Genomic DNA, 24,751 nt, shown 5'->3' with positions numbered 1-24,751 from the left:
TTGTAGGCGAGCGACGCATGCGCGCGGTCGTCTTAGGTTTTCCTTTTCAACATGGTCGTAAGACGTTCTGAAAATTTTACTGTTTTCGAAGTGATACGTTTTGGAAGTGCTTGAAATTGTGTTAGGATCGAATAGCTCGACGAACGGGATCGCATTCGTCGCGTTTTCGGCCTTATTTCACCCTGTCACGTAGGCCATCAGAAATAGGTTAATTTCGTTTGGTAAGTTGCCATCAAACTCGATTTTTAGCATGAAAAGTGGTTTGTTTCCGTAGTTTCGAAATGAAGAAGCGTTTCAATAACGAGCGCGACTCCTCGGAGCCGCCCGATAAGAAGACTGAGATCTCCACGGGCGATATTAAGGCGGGCACCATGTTGGTCGACATTTTAGGAAATATGTGGAAATTGGGGAAGACGGTTGGTTTAGGAGGGTTCGGCGAGATCTACCTGGCAAGTGATGATATCTCAGGGGACGTTAGCGCGGACGCACCTTTCGTGGCGAAAGTGGAAAGTCACACGAGTGGACCGCTGTTTGTCGAAATACATTGTTATCTTCGCATCGGAAAGGCTGCAGCGAGTAAGTTGGGTTGAATCGACTAACCATTACGTTTTTTTGCGGCTACTAACAAATTTCAAGGGACTAAGGTGCCCCTGTAACTTTGTACTCGGCTACAATCAATTGTTCGTAATTTTCCAAAATAAGTAATTGTAGAATCTCTAGCGCTTGACAACTTCATTTGTTTTTTTATAGCGATAAACGTCATTTGATTAATAAAAAAGTGAATTCTATAAACAAACTCCAAGAATTACCTACATTGAATTGCTATGGAGATTATAAGAAGTAGATTTTGCCAAGATCCTGACTTCTCGACATGACTATGTAGTCTTTGATATTTTTGCTCTTCAGTGAGAATTGAAATTTGTTCATCAAAAGTTCTTATTAAGTGCCACGTTTCAACAGCTACAACTGTGAAAATGTGTTTTCTCTTTAGAAATTTGTATTTGGCATGCCTTTCCGTTTTTGCTTCCTCTGCCACTGACCCACCGTATTGCATTGAAGAAGGTAAGCATGTGAAGTTCCAGTGTAGTAGGCTAGAGCAGCCTCGGAAACGTTTTGCAAGAGATTTCTTGGGTGAGAACGTGTAAGTGAAAATTCGAGGACGACTGTACAGGGTGTCGCATTAACAATGGTCACAGGCCATAGTATCACAGCCTTGGGAAAAAAATTTTGTGAACACAAGGGGCCAAGAGAAATCGCTGGAAATTATTTTCAAGTTTCTAACTTCGCCGCTAGAGGGCGCACGATTCATGGTTAAGTTAAAGTTACTAGATATAGAAAGTACCGCAATCATCCGCCATTTTTGGGCAAATTTGCTGCCAACTTAAAAAAATTGACAAATAAAATCTGAATAGCTGTCATTTGTTATAACCTAACTTCATAGTACTGTCATGTTTTATAAAAATATATACCAATGAATAAAGATATATACAGATATCTCCAAACAGGTGGAACAATCCCTAACATTAAAGTTACTAGAATTTGGTAACTTCCGCCATTTTTGGGCAAAAATCATGCGTTCTCTCTCTAACACACGAGCCCAATGGATTGCGGTACTTTCTATATTTAGTGACTTTAGGTTAAGTAGAAAAATGACCTTTTTCCTAAAATATACCCAACAAACATGCATAAAAAATACTTGCATAGCAATGTTCGTTTTATCTACGCTACTTGACGAATCTGATATAGTCGCAGCACTATCATAGAGTATTTACATTATTATTATTATTATTATAATCTTGTATCAATTTTGTATCATTTTGATGCAGCACAAATTGCTCTAGCTCATAAAATATGAGCGATCATCTCTTTAAGGAATTGAAGGTAACTTCGGTTTAGGTTAACGGATTTTCACATAATAGGTCTTGTTGGAAAGAGCTCTCTTCGTGGAATCAGATTTTACATGACGAGAATTAGAAATGTAATTCATAGCCGTGGCAGAGACTCCTCTTTGTATCGAAAATAATGGCAGACATTGAAAATTTACGTTAATTATAATTATTATTTCTTTTATTATATATATGTATTCATATTTCTCTGATTTAAAGTTTGAATAATTTTTTTGTTGCTCATCATTTAAAAACTTAGATTGAGTGCTAATTTTGAACTGCCATCGCCTCATTTACTTTGACATAATTATCGGTTGCTATGTGTTCATTTGTTTCAAATCCAAATTGGATGAATATAAATATTGCAATTAAAATTTGTGAATGTTCGTATTTTCGCCTTCACTCTGCTTAGAAAACAGATATTAAAATGCGGTTTTCACTGATATTCTTACTTTTTCATATTATTTGATAATATCATATAATAATTGTATCGTTCGATTTGAAATTTAAAAAAAAGTTTATGTTAATGTCACATCGCGTCCTCTACCACTCAGCACATTTACTTTATTCATGTAAAATCTGTGTTCAATGAAAAGAGCTCTTTCCAACAAGACCTATTATGTAAAAATCTGTTAACCTAATCCGAAGTTACATTTAATTCCTTAAAGAGATGTCCCCTTCCCACACCCCTCATATTTTATGAGCTAGAACCAAAATGATGCAATGAAGCATATTGATTGCTGTGCATGTATTTTTTATGCATGTTTGTTGGGTATATTTTAGAAAAAAAGTCATTTTTCTACTTAAAACCATGAATCGTACGCCCTCTAGCGGCGAAGCTAGAAACTTGAAAATAATTTCCAGAGATTTCTTTTGGCCTTTTTTGTTAACAAAAAGCAGCAAATTTTTGGGATCGGTAAAAAACCAAATTTGGATTCACTACTATCATGGAAAAATAACATAACCTCTTAAGAAATTGAAGTTGTTACGCACACTCTTACTAACTTAAACGTAATCATGAAATATGGTGTAACACCTCACATTTCGACGAAATTATATGAACTTTGTATTCAAATTGTGGGAAATTAAGGCTTTTCCCGCAAATTTTTTTGTTGAAAACGCTTAATTGAGTTGCCCTCTAGCCATTTTTATCATTTTCATGATCGTACCTGGGCAACTTAATAACGCCATGTAACCGTTAGATTCTCTGTAACACGATTCTGTGGTCTTTAGATGTTTGTATATTGGATTTCATTGTTTAAACTGTATCATAAACTTGAAATACGTGATTTGAAATTGATGTCTTTTATTATTTAAAAAAAGGAGTATATTTCTTTACAGCTACAGATATTATACTTTAGTTCAATAACACTTTATAAATCTCATAATTGATATAAAACATGTTTTTACTACCAGTCACTTTTTTGTAAAGAAATAAATTTTGGTTAGGGTATAAAATGCTTTTAATTCGTTGGAGGGGGAGGAAGGGGGGGAGGTGGCGATTTCGAGGGGCCCATAGCCGCAACAGAATGTTTAGGTAGTAGATAAGATATAAATTAATTAACTCGACCATTTTCACAACAAAACACTTTCAAAAATCATCAAAGGATAAACAAGTTGGACTTCTTTTAAAATTTCGTAAAAATCCGAATACAAATAAGTTGCATATGTGCAATCCATTTTTGACCTGCTACTTCAATTTCAGTTTATAAGAAGAATTCTACTCTAAAATTTTAGAAGAATTGGTTCAGAAATAACGAATGTGGGTCTGGGCATGCGCAACAATTGTCTTGCGTCTTTTTAGTCTGATCGAATTGCGCATGCGCATTGTGCAAAATAAATTTATTTGATTCGGCATTAGTTTTACCATCGGTTTTACCTTTATTCGAGGTGCCTCCATACAACATTTCATTTAAATATCTTCACAAATAAAAAAACGGATTGCGCATGCGCAAAACAAATTGTTTGATTTAACATTTTCACGTTTATTTGAGATACCTACATACAACATTTCATTTAAATATCTTAACAGGAAAATTGTATCGTGCAAATACAAAAGGTATCGTGCACAACGCACAACTGCACACGGACAGACAGACAGACGGGCGGAGAGATAAACGGACAGACAGACGGGTAGACAGCAATACAACATTATAAACGATCTCGAGGATCGTTAATAAACGGCAAAAGAGTAAAATGATGGTATATGAAAAACAGATTTTTTACCATAACTTTTTTCTTAAGACTGGACAGTACACCTATTCCGTTGCCCGAAAACGCTTGATTTCGTTCCACGAATTCTGAGTGAAGAAAAAAGGAAATACATTTTCCTGGCGTTATTGCCTAGATATTATGTTTACGAAATTATCTCAATTTTGGAAATTGTTCCAACTTCATTTACCTATAGATAAGTTATCTTGGAAAAACAACTTAAAAGTTTTCGTCAAAATCGCGAAAAGATATTTAGCTTCCGCCGCGCCGCTTGGCAGAGAGAAAATGTGCATTATAATTGGCCTAAGTTTATGTTTCTGCCATCATTCACAAATTAATATTATAAATGGCCAAATTTGGCGATTGACAATAGGCAACTTTACATACTTCGTTCTGTATGTACTGTCCAGCCTTAAGCAGCACAGAAAAAATTCCTTCCTTGGTGCAAGCCTCGACACCCTAACGATAGCTCTTAAGATAAAGAACTAGTAGCGACCGGACGGACGGACAAAGCGGCCACAATAGCACCTTTGTTTAAAATTTCTGTGAAAATGCGCTAAAAATGCTTAGAATAAACCAAATAATTGCTTCTTTAATTTTTTCCGCATGTTTAATAAACACCCTGTATAAATGTTAAACATTAAACTCATTTATGGTAATTAGTGTGCACTAATGTTGGTTCTATATTAATTAACTAGTTGTCAGGTCCTGACTCGACTTTCCATCTACTTATCATGAAGGCATGTACTACCTTTAGGAAATACCCTCTGGCATCTTTATTTTGAACCAGACCCAAAAAGTGTATAAGACTTTTTTGGACAGCTCATCGAGACATCTTTGTATTTAACATTTTTTGCTATGGTGCTTGCTTTTCTAGAAAAATGCAAATAGGGGCATCCCGGTTTCATTCTGATCTACAAAGTACATTAAAAATAAAAAGACCCGTGTGTCGTCAATTTTGATTTGCGAGTAAAATAAAACCAAAATTAATTATTGAAAACCCGTGTTTTTAGTCCGAATTTGAAACGCTTCGGTTTACATACGTCATAAACCTACAACCAATCACGTAGAAGTGAATTGGCAACCTTGTGCGAGGGTCTGACATTTGTCAGATTTGACGTTTTAAGGCATCCGCGAAAGTGAACGACAAGTGACAAGTGCCTGTGACAGGTGACGCAGGTTACAAATGACATTCTCCAGCAATATTGCCAAGTCGTGATGTCATCTGAACCAGCTGATTGGTCGGGCTTATTACGTCACCGAGCCCGCCACAATCATCTCGTTTTGAATAAACCCGAATGAATCCGCACATGTTCATTATTTTATTTCTAATCAGCCACTATTTTTAAATAAACTTTTACTGTCCAAAATACGGAATTCAACTATACTGTAAACCCCCAAAAAAATAAAAAATATTCAAAATTGATTGAAAACTAAAAACATTCGCCACTGATATCATTATTACTGCAATTTTTAAGTTCTTTTTTCTCCGTTTAATTTATGTAGTGCATTTGGAATTAATATTAACTTGGTTTTTTTAAGTGATGGTAACCTCAACACAACAGTAATTGTTTAATGAGGTACCTATCTGCGATTCATCTAGTCTTATTTACTTGTTTTAGTTTATTATTATTTTTTTTTAGAACATATTGTTATTTTTTGTCTGTTTTTGTGTATACATTGATGAACGTGGAAATAAAAGTATCTATCTATCTATCTATCTGAGTGCGAAAAAATTTTTCAAGTTGTTTGACATTCTCCCACAACCATGGAGCTGGTTATGGATCGAAACCAAAATTGGACGTTTGCAATTCCCCATACGAGCCTATCTGCACCCCAAATTACGTCCAAATTGGTGTAGGCGTTTTTAGTTATCGTGTTTTTTGGAGTTTGGGGGCTTCATTCAAAACGTCCGGAAAACTCAATATTGGCATATCCATAATGTACCACGATTACAATACATACCTTGTATGTAGTCGGAGAGTAAATAGTTCACCAGTTCACCATACCTACGTGGACTGGGAAAACCTTTTTGATATTTGCTATTTTGATATTTTATCGTTACAATTCGCCACATTACACTTTTTCCATTAATCTGATTCATATTTTTGTAGGTTTCGCGAAAAAATATTTCAGTCTGCGATAAAAAGTTCTTCGCACAATAATGGGAAACGCTGTAATCAGTGACAATTTCGTGCCGTTTATGTTTCTGTTCCGTGAAGGTCTTATTCTGTGGCGTAGCTGTCGTTTGGCGCTTAACAGCGTCCGCCATTTTGTCTCAGCGAAAATTGTGGGCGGAAGGTTGGAGTAAACGCGGGCATGTATCTTGACCTTCATAACCTAAAACATAATTTTTTATTTATCTGTAAATACTCATCGTCACCATGAATAGAGTATGTGACACAATTGAAATGTACCATTGATGAAAAGGAATGCTTGTGTCAGTGGTAAGAAATTTAGTACAGTGCATTGTAAAGTAATGGAAAAAAGGAAACAAAAAAGTTAGGTTAGGGACGGTATACTAAAAATTCAGCGAATTTAATCGGCTGAATACTAACTGAACGCGCCCATAAACAGGCCTGAAGGTTAGTTTTCGTTGTCGCCGATAAACGCGGTATTTATCTGAATTGTTTATTTTATTTAAATTGTAACCTATAACGTTTGCATCATACATAAAGCAGACGATGTATTATCTGCATTTGACAGTGTTTATTAATTTGCATGTATAATTCAGGTAACGTATCGATTTTGATGCGATATTTAAAATGGGCACACAAATACTCAAATTAAGTTTTGGATACACCAATACCACATTTTTGTTTTACACAGTGATGAGAAGAGATGAGTGGAAATCTGCTGTAGATATAGCTGAAGTAGCAAGGGAGAGCGAGATCCGTGGAATGACAGATTGCCATTTTAACTATTCTCTTGATTCTTCTGAACGCTTTACCAAAACCAATTTCCTCTCATATAACTTTTATTCTAGAACACGTATTACAAATCGAATACGAAAGCAACCATCTTCTTTTATTATACTTTAACGTTACTTATCTTTTACAGTGTTGCCACGTTCTATATTTTACAGTGGATTTTAGTGTATACTTAACATGCCAAATCTTGCAGAAAGAGAAGATTGTGCTTGTGTTTACAGTCTTGAATTGCTTGGAGGGAACTTTTTAGGGACTCATCATATTCTTTCAATTTCTCCATTTCGCGATTGACAAGAGTCTGGAAGTGTGGAACTGTGAGATATTGGACAAATTTCCTGGAAAATGGAAAATTTTTCACATGATTAGGGCGTTATGCGAAGGTGCACCATCGTGTTGAAACCAACAGTTTCCAACTTTTGTTGGCGTATTTTCCGTCCGTCCGTCCGTCTGTCCGTCCGTCACACGTACTCCTTCTAAACCACTGAACCGATTTTGGCGATATAGGACTCATTTGAAAGGGCTTGATCCAAGGATTCCGTGTATTCTTTTTGGTTTTGCGCATGCGCAGTGTAACGCATGTGTGATGCTAACTTTTTAGCGCATTTTTTAAGAATTAAAAAAAATCCGTCCGGACCCACTTCTACCGTTTTGAACTACTTCTAGGGGAATGGTCCTAGAGTCCTGGCATTTTTTGCAGAAGGTGTGCCAGACGGCCATCAAATTTCGCTGTCTAAAAGGGGGACGTCCCCCCGAATTATTTCCTGAGATGATGTTTTTGAAAGAAAAACGTGCAGAACTTTTACATACGACAACCATTTGGTCTCAGATTTGCCTTTAGTGGTGCCAAGTTAAACTTTAGAAAAGGTGGGGGGGGGGGGTAAACGCATGTTCTACCCTTCATGGTATTCTAATGAAAGGTCTCATCGAAATAAATTGGTTTGTACAAACTATAACTTTCTCGTGCGACTCTTTTTCGAAATCAGCGAGCGAGGGGCCTGAGGAGGGGGGGGGGAAAATTAATTTTATCTCTCATTGTATTCTAATTAAAGGTCTCAACGAAAGGAATCGTTTTCTACCAACTACTGCCCTTCTTTCTGTCCTCTTATCAAAGTACGGGGGGAGTGGAACTAGTTTTATCCTTAATGGTACTCTAATTAAATGTCTCAACGAAAGGAATTAATTTCTACCAACCATAGCCCTCCCTACCTGCGCTTTATCTGCACAGGAGTTGAGCACAATTTATACTTGTTTATTTATGAAGATATTTAAATGAAACTTTATATGTAAACACTACGAATATAAGTAAAATTAACGACATTTTAAAAATGTTGTTTTGCGACTTTGGGTGTATAGAACTGAGGCGTGTGAACTGCTCCTCCGATTCTGAATCAGTGTCGTTGTCGATTCAACGTAAGAAAGAGTTCAGTCTATTACACTTACGCTAGTGGAGTTTTCTGACGAAAATCACATTGGCGCGCATTTATATCAAAATACAGGGCAAACCGAAATAGATAAAAAATTCGTAGAAGATAAATTTTAGGGGACTAAATTTCTCACAAAAAAAACTCCGCGAGGGCGTATGTCTATTTCCAATCGTTTTTGAATAATAACCATTTGCCTCTGCAATCCCTTTGAATGCTTATAATACGCAAACGGGTTAAGACACACTTGCCGTCGGAGAGGTTTTTGTGCATAATTACATTATCTCCGTGAATAACTCGTCTCTCTTCCTCTTTTCGTTTTGACTTTATCGCGTTCCACATCTATATTTCGTGTACGATTAGGAACTTACCGAACGGATTAAATTTAGCACACGATGGCGATTACGCGTCCATTAGCCTCCCTTTATTTTAATCAGGGACGAAACGATCTGCGGCGTGACCAGTCTTTCTCAAAAACATGAACGCAAACTAAAATTATGCGTGCAATACTTTGTTACTGTTAAATAATGCTTGAATGTACAGAAACTAAGGGTGAATTTCCTTCGTTTTCAGTTAAGCAATGGAAGACTGACAGGAAGACGCAACATTTAGCAATACCACACTACGTAGCCTATGGTTCTCATACCGTTGGGGATAATAAATATCGTTTCCTAATATTACCTCGGTACGAAAAAGACTTACAAGCAATCTTCGATGTGAAACGGAAATTTAATCTTAAAACCGCCTTGACGATCAGCCTTCAAATTGTCGACGCCTTAGAATACTTACACGATAACGGTTATGTTCACTCCGATATTAAAGCGTCTAATATTTTGTATAACGAGTACAAGAAGAAGCCCAGTACGCCCAACGGCAAGTCCATTCGCTATTCCGGCTGTCGACCCGTGCGTACCTGTAAAGTGCGAAAAATTCAACGAGTCTTGCGTACAAACTTCTACCTGTACAATGAGGAGTCGAAGACGGAAGCTCAGCCGATGAATAACATCGATCAAATTTTCCTATTAGACTACGGACTTGCCTGTAAATATGTGACGTCGACAGGTGAACCGAAACCTTACGATTACGACTCGCGTAAAGCGCACGCCGGTACGATTTTGTTTTGCTCGCGAGACGCCCACGAGGGCGCCCAGTCGCCTAGGTCGGATCTCGAGTGTCTCGGTTTTAACCTGATCTATTGGTTAACGTCGGACCTCCCGTGGAGCAAAAGCTCCGACCCGGAAACCGTCCACAAAAAGAAGTGCCGGTACATGCAAAACCTCAAACCATTCCTCGAGTACGCCTTCAACTTCGAATACCCGCGGTTTCTCTACGACTACTTCACCTACCTGCAAAGTTTGGAGTTCGAACGCAAGCCCGACTACTCGTACATACGCACTCTGTTCGGAAAGGCGCTGAAGGAGTACGGCTACAAGGACGACCTGCTGCTAGATTTCGACAATCGGGAGGGATGGGGCCGGAAGCAGAAGAAGACCAAGTGCAATTCGGAAAACGTGAAAGTGAAGTGCGCCAAGATGCTACTGCAGCGCGCGCCGTTACAATCGAACTTACCGGTGCGGCGCAAGGTCATCAAGCGCGACGTCGTGAAGCGTAAAAAGGACTGGATTTCGCAGCTCGTCGATCCCGAAGTGATCATCAAACGGGCGCGCGAGAGGAAGCTGACCGACACGAGCGAGAATAGCGGCATTCAAAATTTGGATATACACGCCTTGAATCCGACATCCGCGATGCTCGACGTCTTCAATAAGTCGATGGAGAGGTTAAACTCGAACGGACACTCGCCACGTGATCGGGGAGATATGTAAGTCTTAACATTTGCGTGGTAGTAATGAGTAAGTGATTGGTAAGACTAAATCGATTACGAAAAATTTATAGGAACTAGAGGTAATGCCAGTGTTGCCAAATTTCTCATTTGCCATGGTAAACTATACTGGTGAGTATTTAAACTAGTTGTCAGGTAAACTCCCGACTTGACTTTCCGACTACTTTTAATAGTCATTGCAATTATCTTTGGTCATAGTATAACTAAAGTCACTAAATATAGAAAGTACCGCAATCCATTGGGCTCGTGTGTTAGAGAGAGAACACATGATTTTTGCCCAAAAATGGCGGAAGTTACCAGATTCTAGTAACTTTAATGTTAGGGATTGTTCCACCTGTTTGGAGATATCTGTATATATTTTTGTAAATATGACAGTACCTTAGATCATATAAACATGGATGGAGCGATGCAATTACACTATGTCGCCAACATGTTCTGATTCAAGACTACATACTTTTGTGCTGTATCTCTCTTGTCGACGTACAGTTTATATGTTGTTATTCCCTGTACAGTTTCAGTGATAGTAACCAATCAGAAAATTCAAATCTTTAACCCCACAATGTTAATAAACAATGCAATATTTATTATTTAGGGTAAAAAAGGTTCTCAATACATGAATAAATACATCTTTATAGGACAATTTAGTGGTACAGAACTGTATTAAAATTTTAGTTTCATATATAACCATGTAAAGTCAAGCAAGGTTAAATAAGAAAAACAGCTGTTTGCGAATATACGATGTCAAACGGACAAACGTCCTTACAATCGCCAAGCTTGTGCACTTTTACAATCAACCCGGCAAAGGATAAATACATTACAACTTACTAATAGTAAAAGATCATAGGCATAAAAATGCACGTTGGAATGTTGGCGACGGTTGTCTTTTAGTAGAGCTTATGAGATAGCTCTATCCATGTGTTTATATGATCTAAGGACAGTACTATGAAGTTAGGTTATAAAAAATGACAGCTCTTCAGATTTTATTTTTCAATTTTTTTAAGTTGGCAGCAAATTTGCTCAAAAATGGCGGATGATTGCGGTACTTTCTATATCTAGTGACTAAGTACCTCACGCAAAAAGTGTAGAAGCCTTTTTGTAGATCTCATCAAGACACATCTTTTTTTTGTGCAATTAACATTTTTCACTTTGATGCTTACTTTTAGAGAAAAATGCAAATTTAAAAAATGAAATAAATGTTTAACTTTTCAATTCAAAACTTCTCAAAAATAAAGAAACTCACAAAAAAATTGTAATGAACTTTTTTGTAGAGTTTTTTAAGCCATTTTGGCCAATGTATGCGAATAAAATAAAGTTAAAATATTTTTAGTACTTCCGGGACTAAAGTAACAACTTCACTCCATTATGACAAGTACTGAAGTGTCACTTTTTGTCCCGCCGGGATTAAAATTAGACGAAAATCCCGGAAGGATGAAATTACTAACAAGGCAATTTCAGTAGGTTGTTCCACATTTTGTATGCGGCACTACTTCTTAAACGCATCGTACTGCTGCTCATATAGTTTTTTGGATTTCGGTGGTATCAATTCTTTACCTACTTTGGCTGCTTTTTATCAATATCAAATACACCTTTGTCACCCACGACCAAAATTATGACACTAGCAATGACAGTTTCCAAATTATTTTTGTTACCATAGCATAGGGATTGTCGTACCAACGCAACGTTCCTATGGTAACTTGTTAAGCAGCGATTTTTTGAAAGAACGCGTTCTCTAACTCCATACATATTAAGTGTTTCAGTTTCGGAAGTACGAAAAATATCGTATATACCTTGCGACTGAAGTAGTGGTCTTAATCCCTCAGGTAAATTATGGCCCTCCCTTTGGTCGGGCCATAAACTTTACCTTCGGGATTAAAAGTACTACTTCAGTCCCGCGGTATATAATATACTATTTTTCAAGCCGTTCTGGCTCTTAAACTTTTGACATCCTCAACAACCATGAAGATGGTTACGGATCAAAACCAAAATAGGACGTTTTCGATTCTCCATACCTTGCCCTATACCACCCTATATGCACCCCAATTTTCGTCCAAATCGGTTTGGGGGTTTTTTAGTTCACAAAAAACGAACCACGTGTGTGTGTAACACACCCACACACAAACGTCAAGCTAAAAATGACTTACCCTTAGACCATATAGTACATGGACTGCTATTCGCCCTATGCTTTCAATATAAAATGGATGGTCACGGATAGAGGGCACTGTAGTCGTGGGTATGTGAATCTCAGGGTAAACTAAAGTCGTGTAAACACCACTAGGATCGCTTAAAGAACAGCTTTATAGTAACCGCGTAGTACGGGAAGCTTTAAATGCTCTTCATTATTTGCTATACGTCCACAAATAAGAATAAGTTTGCTTTTTTTGGGATATCTAGGCGATTAATTAATTGACGTTTGTTAATTTATAGGTTGACAGTCTGAAATCGTGTCTCATCGGACAACTTCGGACAGACTCGTTTACCCTGAAACTCACATACCCAGGCGATGTCCTTGACCATATTTTAGTTACAATTAGCAGTCCATGTACTATATGGTCTAAGCTTTTACCCAAAATCGACCTGAAACCTTCATTTTCATGCCTACTTTCTGTCGGGAAATTTTAGTTTCCATGACAGAGGCAGAGCAGACTACGTTTCCTGCCGCTTGTCACTTTACCGGCCGCATTTGTCTATAATGACTCCTGTCATAACTGACAGACTGGCATTAATTAAAACTTCTATCAGAAAATTGAAACTTTTTATTAAAAAACGATTTCGGGTAAAATTTAATACAAAACTCGTCAGTAAAATAACATTATCTGACTCGGAAATTAAAGTACTCGGTCCCTCGTACTTCAATATTTCCTCACCAGTAATTAGTAATTTTCCTGAATTTTATGTAAATAACGATTTTGGGGTTTGTGTGCTTCTAAACGTCCAGAAAACGCATTTTTTTTAACTGAAATAGCTTTTGTTTTGACATTACCAATGGATATATTTTTTGCAGACGTCTCAATCGCCCTTTGTGACTACCCTCTTCTGACAATCCAGTCTTGAGAAAACGGTTCCTTTCGTTGAGACCTTTAATTAGAATACAATGAGAGATAAAATTAATTTTTAACCCCCCTCCCCTCCCCGACCCCGTAGCTCACTGATCTCGAAAAAGTCGCACGGGAAAGTACCTTTCATTAGAATACCATGAAGGGTAGAACATGTGCCCCCCCCCTCCTTTTCTTGGCACCACTAAAGGCATGCGTATGCAAAATCCAACATTGACCTACTCGTGCCATTTGTTAAAACGTATTTCTCACGCGTGGGCTTCGATACATGTAATACTAATCAGTAATGTAACTACAATTTTCATTTTAAGTTTGCGCACGCGCTAACACAATTTTCAACTGCGTTTTTAAATAGATTCCCCAATATCAGGGGAGGTTTTGCGAGTTAAAGAGATGCTGTTTCAGGACATGGTTTATAGTTTAGTTTAATAGTTTCCTGTAGTATGCATAAACAGGCATTTACAGTTGTCATTATTATCTTAATAATATATAAACCATAACAAAAAGTCTAACATAACACAATAAATAATAGCTAGTATAAAATATAAATTACAAACGATATAATTATAAAACAAACAACACGTCTTTAACTTCCAAATTCCAATTCCCAACTGCACCCAAATATTCCTCGTAACTATAAAAGGCATTTGCCAATAAGAATGTTTTAACTTTCGTTATTTCAAATGAGTTCACGTTATTTCAAATGAATTAACGTTAATTCAAATTAATACACGATTCAAGTTAATTCACGTTAATTAAAATTAATTCACGTTATTTCAAATTATTTCACATTAATTCAAATTAATTCACGTTAGTTCAAATAAATTCGCTTCAATCCAAATTAATTCAATTTAATTCGCGTTAATTCAAATTAATTCACGTTAATTTACATTAATTCAAATTAATTCAAAGGGGTGTACACCAAAAATTCTAAGTTGTTTCCCCCTAGGTCACACATCTCTTTAAGATATTCCATTAGAATGTCATGGCAGGTACTGTCTCGCTTAAGCCTCACAGACACAAATAAATATGTAAGCAAAGTAGATTTTAAACAAACTTTCATTGAGATTTTGATCCCCTTCTTTCTCTTCCTCCTTCCTGGGGAGGGGGATGGGAAACCGTCCATTTTGTTGAAGTACCATGGACGCAAATGAACATCCTCTTCCCCCATTTCCCTTTTTTGTCAAACAATCGCTTTTGTCGAGATCTTTCAACATAGTCTTAAGAACCAGTGGCAGGCAACCTGTATGTAAATTGTAAAATATGAAATTTTGCCCGAGGGGGGCCCTGCAATTACTCCAGGGCGCCGGGTATGAAAATTTCACTAACTTCGTAAGTATTTCATAAAGGCTGTCGTTTCATAAGTTCAAAATATGCATTTCATCAAATATAAAAACAACATGTGAATTCCGTTCCAAGGTTGTCCTTGACAAAGTACAGGGTGACCAAATAAGAATGCGAGGTACTGTATCTGGGAACCTGTCCATCGTAGAGGCTTGTGGTAAAGTTTCTGAAATGGAATCTGAAATCCAAAAAAGTGATTTTTTTGTGAATTCCGCTATATTAACCTAACAAAAAAATGTCCGGTCTTTGAAGACGACGATAATCTGAACCTTTTTTGTTTTTCCTGTATCTCTAAAAATGAAGTGGTGGGGGGTATTCAAAGGTTTCCGTAAAGAACACCCTGTATCTTCGAAACGACTGAGCCAATTTTAAAAAACTCGGGTTTTGTTAGTTTCATATATCGCCGCTTGAGGGCTTTTTTCGACATTCCGACAGAAATGGTTAATTTTCTCAAAAAAATTAAATGCACAGGTTTGATTTTTTTTTCATGAAATAGTATATTAAGATACAAGTGTATAATCAAGTCTTTAAAGCACGCGCAACGAGTTTAAGGGCACGACGCAAAGCGGAGTGCCTTTAACGTTGCAAGTGCTTTAAAGATCAATTATACAGGTGTATCTTATAGTATTTTTTATTATACCTGCAGTATAATTTAAAAATAGGAAATACAATGAAGTCATATTGACGTTATACTCGAATACATGTTTAATTAAGTGGGCTGGGTGTTCGTAATTTCACGATTGCCATGGAAATGTCACTTGACGTTTGCTTATAAAAATCATCGTCTTTGTGAATTAAACGATTTCCGTTGAAAAAGATAATACACCGCCCATTAAATCGATTGTTGTAAAATCTAAACAAACGTTGGTAGGTGTAAAATCCAACTCCAGCAAAGCCTATTATAAAGAATATGAAAAGTTGTTTCCATGGATGAATAGGAAGTTACTTACGAATAAAGTCTTAAATGCATCGATAATGCTGGGATATATGAAGGAAATGTCAAAGGTATTTAAATCTTCTATATTTTGGTGCATTCATTCAAAACTTTAAAGCAATGCTGCGATTAAAAAGTGGAACAGATTTGGAAGCATACCCTAAATTACGCGCGTTTGTGAAAGCTTCAACCAAAGGATGGGTACAAAAGCCAAAGAAATGTTCTGCATTTACAGAAAGCGACCTAAGAGGATTTTTTATTTCATCCAGATGACAGTTTCAAAAGTCATACTTGAAGTCTCGTTACTTAGCAACTTTAAAGCACGTGTGTTTTAAAGGCCCTTTTTCGCACGCATTTGAGTGTTTAAAACGGAGATTGTGATTCAGGTATAATAAAAAAGTAGCTAAATGATGTCTAAACAAGCTCGCGAAAACCGCATCTCGATATCTTGTTCCTAACCTAAAATTTAGGCCAAAGAAAATTTTATACCCTCAAAATTTTATTTTTTTAAGCTAATTTTTCCGGAATTATTTTCATTATATAATTTGGGGCCCTAAGGTGGATCGATCTAAAAAAGCAAGCTTTTAATGCCGCCGTAAATGCTCGAAATGCTGGCCATCACGATGCTGTTTCTGCGAGCTTGTTTAGGCATCATTTAGCTACTTTTTCATGAAAAAAATCGAACCAATGCATTTAATCTTTTTGAGAAAATAACAATTTCTGTCGGAATGTCGAAAAAAGCCCTCAAGCGGTGATATGTGAAAACTTCAAATAGTATAATATTTCTAGCTGAAGAATAGGCCTTTTGAACTAACCCAAGTTTGTTTAAATCGGCTCAGCCGTTTTGAAGATACATGGTGTTCTTTACAGAAACTGAATATCCCTCACCACTTCATTTTTAGAGATACAGGAAAAATTGTCAAACAAAAATTGTTAGACCTGACATTTTTTTGTTAGGTTAATATAGCCGAATTCACAGAAACATCACTTTTTTAGATTCCAGTAAAGTCACTAAATATAGAAAGCACCGCAATCCATTGGGCTCGTGTGTTAGAGAGAACGCATGATTTTTGCCCAAAAATGGCGGAAGTTACCAGATTCTAGTAACTTTAATGTTAGGGATTGTTCCACCTGTTTGGAGATATCTGTATATATTTTTATAAAACATGACAGTACTTTGAAGTTAGGTTATAAAAAATTACAGCTATTCAGATTTTATTTGTCAATTTTTTTAAGTTGGCAGCAAATTTGCCCAAAAATGGCGGATGAATGCGGTACTTTCTATATCTAGTGACTTTAGATTCCAGATTGCAGTTACGCCCCCTAGCGGCCATGTCAGAAACTTAAAAATATTTTCCAGGTTTTGCTCGTAGCCGTTTTAGTAATAAATTTTTTTACCGCAAGCCTCTACGAGGGACAGGTTCCCAGATACAGTATCTCGCATTCTTATTTGGCCACCCTGTACACTTTTGGCCTTACTAAGCGTTTTCGATTGGCAAACCTCGTGCTGCACGAGTGCAATTTTTACGTTCTATTGGTAATTTTAGGGCAATTTTCTGTGTTCCATTGGCAAATGTGATGCAACAATTACGCACTCAGTGCAAATTTCGACGCACGAGGTCCGAGAGCTCGTGAAGCTGCTAGTTAACAAATGTTCAAAACAAACGTGCGACAATTTGAATTTGTTTCTTGCGTTGGGAGAGTTTTTTGTCGTCATCTAGCGATAGCGAAGATGATGAACTAGCCATAACTTCTATTTTACAAAAAGTTGCACTTATTCATTAAACTGAACGCCAAAAATTGGTCCTTTACAGGAATTTCCAATTTATATTCCTAATCGTTTATCATAAATAATACTGAAATCATTTGTCATTTTTTAGAATAGAGATTTGTCGATTACCTAAATCTAAAATGAGGTTATGGACAAATGACAACAAATATTTACGAATATTTATGTTCCATTGAGAGCAATTTTCACATGGATTTCTTCAGTTTCTCGTGCAACACTCGTGCAGTACGAGTTTTGCCAATCGAAAACGCTATAAGATAATCATAAGAAGGAATACAAAAGATGCGCCTATACAGGGTGTACGTCAATATGATGTACATACGGAAGAAACTAATTGTTTGGCTTATTAACGAGCCGCCATCTTGTATTTTTTAAATGGCAATACGGTATGTAATACGCCATTAAAAAGCTAATTTCTTTCTCTTTCCTACCACCTTACACATGAGCAGGTGGTTAAGAACTGACACAGACACGGTACATATGTTTGCTTACAACACTATGGCAGCACATGAGCATGATCTTAATTTCGTCGGAGCATTTGACAAGAGTTTTTTCGCCATTATTTGCTCATTTAACACCATTCATGATTAGGGTAGTAAGAAAGAGATAAGAATAAGATGGCGGTCGCACTTCGAAAACAACAAACATTTTTTTAACCTCAAAATATCTGAAATAATTTCAAATGGGACGCGTGAGAGCTTTGGTTCCATCTCCTCCATGTATATCTTAGAAGTAAATTTTAAAGAGAGACGGTACTCCCAAATTGTTAGCCTGTAATGGTTCTAGTCCCGTAAACATCACTATTAAATGCACGCAGCCCATCCTTAGAGTAACAACTATCTTTTTTTTTTCAGTTTCGCAACGTATATCGAAGGCTACACTCCAGCAATGGTGGAGGTGTACAACCGAATGAAGGAACGCCAGTATTTAGAATATCAAGCCGTACTCGCGAAGTTGAAGAGAAGTAAGAAAAAGGCCGCCAAACGAGTACAGTCGGCCAAAAGTAAAGTGTCCCAAGCGGAGCGTGCCACAGTTAACAAAAAGGACAAATCGAAAGTGATTACTTTGAAAAGGACTTACAGTCTTCGAGGCTAGCGGGGGCAATTTACCTATTTTTTACGAGTATTATATTGAGTTTAGTTTTATACGTAATTTTTTTGATTTCTTATTAGTTGATTATTGTGGATAATTTAGTTTATAACCGGGAGATTCCTCTTTGCTTCCTGACGAAATTATCTGTACCTGATCTATGGTAAATCGCAAATAAAAAAATGTAATTGTATACATTACATCAGAATTTGACTATTGATTGAGAAATCGAATACTAATTTATGTTATTCTGTGATTGTAACTTTTATAAACTGTAAAGTAAAATATCAATCGAAAAAGAAAACTGTTTTTTATTAACAAATACAAGTGGCGCCCTCTTAAAAGTGCCCAGTCATCTTTTGAATGTCCGACAAGTCGTCGATGAGTTCTTCTAATTTTGTTCCGATCTTTTTGGATACCTGCGAAAAGGTGTTTGTTATACGGATTAATCGCGAGCGATTTAGCTTACCTCCATTTTTTCGTTTATGGACAGATGCAGGAAATTCCAAACTAGTTCTCCGTCGATTATCGATCGGCACGGATTCGGATTGTGCTTGCGCCAATTTTTGATCGTCCTGGAATCAAAAAAACATTGAGAATAGTGCATACTACAGAATAATAATAATAATAATTTATTGTGAAAAACTAAAGAAAATTTTCACAAATGGAACAGAGTTCGCCATGGGCGATCTTCCACTCGTCCAGTAAAACTGTGACAATATGAATAAATCAAAACAAATCCTTTGACATGAGAATTGACAAAATCTCTTTGAAAGGTCTGACATGTGCGATCAACCTGCATTGATTTGCAGAAATTCGAGCAAAAGAATGAAATCACATGGAACAAGGCATGAAGTGGCCCCTTCTGAAAATCTGTTCTTGAGATATACGCATTTGTGTACCCCACCCAGAATGCAGAAAACAAATTGCTTCTGCTTGTAGCTGTAATTAATTCGCCGTTTACAACGGTTTCCGTCTAGATATTTCAATTATCTTTGTTGGGTCCGAAAGTTCTCGTCATTTAGAAGACAAGGACAAATGATATTTCAGCTCCGTTAAGTCATTATTAGCAGGTTTCCAATGGTATACCAAAACGAGCATTAAAACTGCAAGGCCAAGCCCCGGTATTAGTGTTAATTAGAAGTATGAATTTACAAATTTCACCTCGGAAATTAAAGCGAGAATTAACAGTGGCTAATTTAATGAGTTGCAGAACAGCATCCGATCAAATCGTGAGAGTGCTCAAAGGAAGCGGCCTTAATTAATTTGCATTTTAAGACCTTAGGACGTCAGTAGGCCGCACAATTAAAGAAGTTTTAATTTTTGGACGTTCTTATCCGAATACACTGGGCTGATTGGCAAACCAACGTGCCCTCCATGGAATGGCCACATTTTAAAGTAAAACCGTTGTTTAGAGGGGATCTTTTTGCCTTTGGATGTTTTGCTACTGTATTGATTGATTTTTGTTTCTACTTTAAGTCGACCACACCGTATTTACAGCTTGTGCTTTTTCCTGCACAGTAATTTCTACTGTTTTGTTCAATTGCAAGCTACTTTCTGTTTCATTAATTATAAAGGAGGAGGGGGATATTTAATTTCCTGTAGACACCACTAATTAATTTGTGTTTTGTTACTTTCACTCCCGCTAGGGAACTTGCGGTATGAGCCGTGCGCCGTAATTTTGTTTTAGTGCTTCCGAAGTGACCGCCCCCATTTGCTGAACTCGTCCGATTCCTGGAGCTGTCGTGTACTCTAATTAAGTTTACCGCTACTATCGCCGACCTTGACATGGGGCAAGGCCGTATCCATTGGTGGCGCTCGAGTTCGTCTGTCCGTTCCGCCCACCATGGTTGCCGCCGCGTCATTTATTAACAATGATTTGTAAATTTATTTATTTTTCTTGTAATTAAATTGTAATCCTTATTCCGCTAATTATATAATTTAAATTTCATTTGTGCGTGGACCTACTACTGTAGTTCGTCGCATTGTTTCGTTCACAAAATAGGGCCCGTTTCGGTATTTCTACCGGGCGAAATTCAAAAAGCGGAGATGGGAGATTCTTGCGTAAGTTCGCTAACCGAAACTATTGGATGCGTTAAAATTCAGATTCGAAGGGAAATCGTGTATTACCAATGTTGGTTTTGAATGCTATTGTCTTTTCCCGTTTTTATTTTCGATTTTAGTTCCAGTTTTCAATATATATTTAAGTATAATTACAATTTATCACTCGGGTTCAACTAGTCAGCGAAATTATTAATGTCAGAGCAGGAGTCCGCAGCACACTATGATTGTTAAATTACTATAAAACAAATGCAGTAATTACAGTTCCATTGTATCCAAAACCAGTATGTAATCAAACATGGTCGAAAATAAAAATTTTGAGCTCTCACGTTTCTTTTTTTATTTCTTTTTCATAAAATGAATAAGGCAACAACCCCTCAGGCGGCCATAATGATGACCATGAGTATGTCTCTTACATTAATTTTCATTTCAATTATATATACTTATGTTGTAGTTTATATTAATAAAGACTGTTATTATTATTATTGAGCTCTGGTTGTAACGGCCTTTTGAGCTCAAAAGTGCGCTTTCCTGCCTTATCTGTAACAGATGACTACACAAACAAACAAGGGAGATAGTGAATAGCGCGTCTGACACTAGGGTACATCGTACACTAAAACTGTAATTAATAGGTATAAGAATCAATCATTCAATTTTGTTAAAACTAAGCAAAAGCAAAATTTGATCGACAACGAATCGTCTATACAAATTGGTAAAATAAAAGCATAAACGTAACTTCAAACTAAATATCAGTAAACAGATTAATATAAAGGATATGAAACCTAGTTAAGCTAGTACAAATGAATCTTCTAAGTGACTAGAAGTAATGTAGACAAAATCGGGTCTCTGAAGGTATATTCTTCGTAATGACACAAGTAGCGTAAGTAAATTCAGAAGTATCGAAGCAATAATCTCCAAGAGGTCCATGCAAAAATGCGGTATCATCCACGTATAGATTGAACACAGCTGATTCGTCCGCCATTTTGGAGCCCACTGACAATTTTATTGACGCTGGCAAAACGTTGCATGTCCTGCAATATTCTTCATCTAAAGAAAAATTCCTCATTACGCGTTAGCGAAAAAACTGCGTCGGACTCGTGGCGAATTAAATAAGTCACATATTTAAATCGTTTAAAGTGGTGAAATTCTAACTAAAACCTTCGATAGTTTCAACAATAAACTTAGTTCAATCGGTCCCACTGTGGGAGACGTGTTGAAATCATCTTTTTAGCGCATTTTTTAAGAACTAAAAAAATGTGCTATTGTTTGCGTTTTGTCCGTCCGTCTTGTCGTTTCGAACTACCTCTAGGGGAATGGTCCTAGAGTCCTGGAATTTTTTGCAGTAGGTAGCCTATACCTTGTAGGTGTGCCAGACGGCCATCAAATTTCGCTGTCTAAAAGCCCCCCCCCCTCCCCCCACGAATTATTTCCTGAGATGCTGTTTTTGAAAGTAAAATGTGCATAACTTTTACATACGACAACCAATTGGTGGTGTCATCACATGACGCTTCATGGTATTCTAATGAAAGGTTTCATCGAAATAAATTGGTTTGTACAAACTATAACTTTTCCGTGCGATTCTTTTTCGAGACCAGTGAGCGACGGGGCTTGAGGGGGTTTAACAATTCATTTTATCTCTCATTGTATTCTAATTAAAGGTCTCAACGAAAGGAACCGTTTTCTACAAACTACTGCCCTTCTTTCTGTCCTCTTATTTAATAACCCAGTCAAATAGATCAAATAACAACCGACAGAGACCTTTGGTACACCAATAGAAATAAAGTGCCAACAGTCCTCAAAGATCCTATGTGTGCTAAAAGTGATTAAAGGTCAAAGGTGAAAATGTTCATTTTTTAAGAATAAAAAAAACGTGTTATTGTTTGCGTTTTGTCCGTCCGTCCGTCCGGACCCACTTCTGCCGTTTCGAACTACTTCTAGGGGAATGGTTCTAGAGTCCTGGAATTTTTTGCAGTAGGTAGCCTATACCTTGAAGGTGTGCCAGACGGTCATCAAATTTCGCTGTCCAAAAGCCCCCCCCCCCCACGAATTATTTCCTGAGATGCTCTTTTTGAAAGTAAAACGTGCATAACTTTCACATACAACAACCATTGGTCTCAGATTTTGCATACGCATGCCTTTAGTGGTGCCAAGTTAAACTTTAGAAAATGGGGAGGGGGGGGGGTACACATGTTCTACCCTTCATGGTATTCTAATGAAAGGTCTCATCAAAATCAATAAATCAATTGGTTTGTACAAACTATAACTTTCTCGTGCGACTCTTTTTCGAGATCAGTGAGCGATGGGGCCTGGGGGGGGTTAAAAATTAATTTTATTTCTCATCGTATTCTAATTAAAGGTCTCAATGAAAGGAGCCGTTTTCTACCAACTACTGCCCTTCTTTCTGTCCTCTTATCAAAGTATGGGGTGGAGGGGGCGGGGGGAGTGGAACTAGTTTTATCCTTCATGGTAGTCTAATGAAAGGTCTCAACGAAAGGAATTAATTTCTACCAACCATAGCCCTGAGTTGTGCACAATTTATACTTATTTTATTTTTCTCACTGAGGTGTTGTCAAACATACACCTTAGACAAAAATTGTAGATCATAAAACTATCTACAAAAATAGTTCTTATACTTTTTCTCCTAAGAAACACCATTCCTAAGATATTGACGTTCTAAGAGTAAAAGGATTTGCATTCTACATGATATGCAAACAAATGCCTCCTATATTCATAGTCAGGCACTTAATAAGTAAAAATGCTTATTTATATTTCGTATATGTAGCTATAAAATATACAATTCTGAGAATATACACTCAAAAGTTACTCAATCCCCGATATTAGCCAGTCCCTTCTACTCACATGGCCTGGATCAAAATCAGAGCGAAAAGTCTGTAATAATGCACGTGGATTGCCGAAAATCATATACCAGGAAAAGTTCAGTTGCTACTATCAAAAGACAACATGAGGATGAACAAGCCGGTCCATCACAAGTAAGTACACCTCGTACTAGAGCGCGAGTACGTGAACCTCACTTTTGATTTAAAAAAAATTGCTTACTTTGTGGCGATGAAGCGGGTGAGATCATTCATTCGGCAAGAAGAGGAAGAAGAAGTAGAAATCGAAGAAGACGTGACTGTTGGAGTCGAATTTGAAGAGTGTGAATCAGATTAAAATATAAACAGCAATCAGAACTACAGTTTAAATCACCTATATCAGTTTCAAAATCAATAATCATCATCCCATAAAACTCCGTCATAACACATCGTGGAGTAGGCCTACCGGGGAAACCAGGTTAAAAAAACGCGCAAGTAAACTACTTCACCGGTGGTACCTCCTTCAACTTTTAGAAGGGCGATATCTTAGGAATGGTGATTCTTAGAGAAAAAAGTATAAGGATCGTTTTTGTAGATAATTTTATGGTCTAGAATTCTTGTCTGGACTATATGTTAGATAAAATTTATCGTTTTTAAGATAAATCCAAAAAACCGAAAATTGTGCCCTTTGACCTTGAATAATTTTTTTAGCACACATGAGATCTATGGGGATTGACACTTTATCTCTACTGGTGTACCCAAGGTCTCTACCAAAATTCAGCCCTGTCGGAATTTTTGTTATTTGAAATGTCTATTTTGACCGGACTATAAATATTCAAAGATTTAATGTAGAAAGAATTTGTATAAAATTTAACGTAATGCTTTGATTAATTGGTCATAAAGGATCCACTCAATTTTCAATGACTGACATATTTTGTAATGTGTAAACTGAAGAGTCTATTGAATTTGGTGTAAATTCAAGATTCGTTTTTTTTCCAAGAATTTGCTCCTTTTTTTATTCCGAAATCTGAATCGTTCAATCAGCCAAATTCAAGGGTCGAGTTGGGTTAAATTCGAGAATTAGGGTATTTATCATTAAAAAATGAAGTGCTCATAAGTTTGAACAAAAAGTCTATGTATTGTCAAAATTCATTGTACAGAGTGAGTCAACGATTGCGCGGAGTAACTTAATGCCTTGTAGATAAGATTTTTCTATAGAGTGCTTTTGTATTATGACTTGGTTGAATATTCTCCACATTTTAAAAATATTTGGAATTATACAGGGTGCGCCCTCAAAGTAGGGCGCCCAAATGGTACATTTTTTTAAATAGAACCCCCTGTATTTGAATGCATTTTTGAATTCTTCATGTAATTGTACGT

General features: G+C 36.9%; 2 protein-coding genes across 2 annotated transcripts in view; one reads left to right on the top strand and one right to left on the bottom strand.

The window, feature by feature from the left end:
* The first annotated feature begins 2 nt into the window (after nucleotides 1–2).
* Nucleotides 3–18,656, top strand: LOC116181317 (serine/threonine-protein kinase VRK1-like). The gene is made up of 4 exons (XM_031501635.1): nucleotides 3–221; nucleotides 275–576; nucleotides 9,022–10,267; nucleotides 18,263–18,656. Exons 2-4 carry the CDS (start codon nucleotides 282–284, stop codon nucleotides 18,501–18,503), a joined length of 1,782 nt encoding a protein of 593 aa, XP_031357495.1. The 5' UTR covers nucleotides 3–221; nucleotides 275–281; the 3' UTR covers nucleotides 18,504–18,656.
* A 134-nt stretch (nucleotides 18,657–18,790) lies between these two features.
* LOC116181315 (cleavage and polyadenylation specificity factor subunit 1) overlaps nucleotides 18,791–24,751 on the bottom strand; it is a 35,212-nt gene continuing 29,251 nt past the window's right edge. Inside the window, exons 13-14 of the mRNA XM_031501633.1 lie at nucleotides 18,967–19,072; nucleotides 18,791–18,916 (exon numbers count right to left, since the gene is read on the bottom strand). Coding sequence (XP_031357493.1) covers nucleotides 18,836–18,916; nucleotides 18,967–19,072 — 187 coding nt within the window. The 3' untranslated portion in view covers nucleotides 18,791–18,835. The remainder of the gene's footprint in view (nucleotides 18,917–18,966; nucleotides 19,073–24,751) is intronic.

The sequence above is a fragment of the Photinus pyralis genome, unplaced genomic scaffold (genome assembly GCF_008802855.1).
Source record: "Photinus pyralis isolate 1611_PpyrPB1 unplaced genomic scaffold, Ppyr1.3 Ppyr1.4_LG9, whole genome shotgun sequence".
NCBI lineage: Eukaryota > Metazoa > Arthropoda > Insecta > Coleoptera > Lampyridae > Photinus > Photinus pyralis.
This window is presented reverse-complemented; position numbering and strand designations above follow the sequence as displayed.

Coding starts and splice junctions, on each gene's coding strand:
- LOC116181317 (XM_031501635.1), top strand. CDS start 282: ATGAAGAAGCGTTTCAATAACGAGCGCGACTCCTCGGAGCCGCCCGAT. Junction 577..9,021: donor CATCGGAAAGGCTGCAGCGA/GTAAGTTGGGTT, acceptor CTTCGTTTTCAG/TTAAGCAATGGAAGACTGAC. Junction 10,268..18,262: donor CCACGTGATCGGGGAGATAT/GTAAGTCTTAAC, acceptor TTTTTTTTTCAG/TTTCGCAACGTATATCGAAG.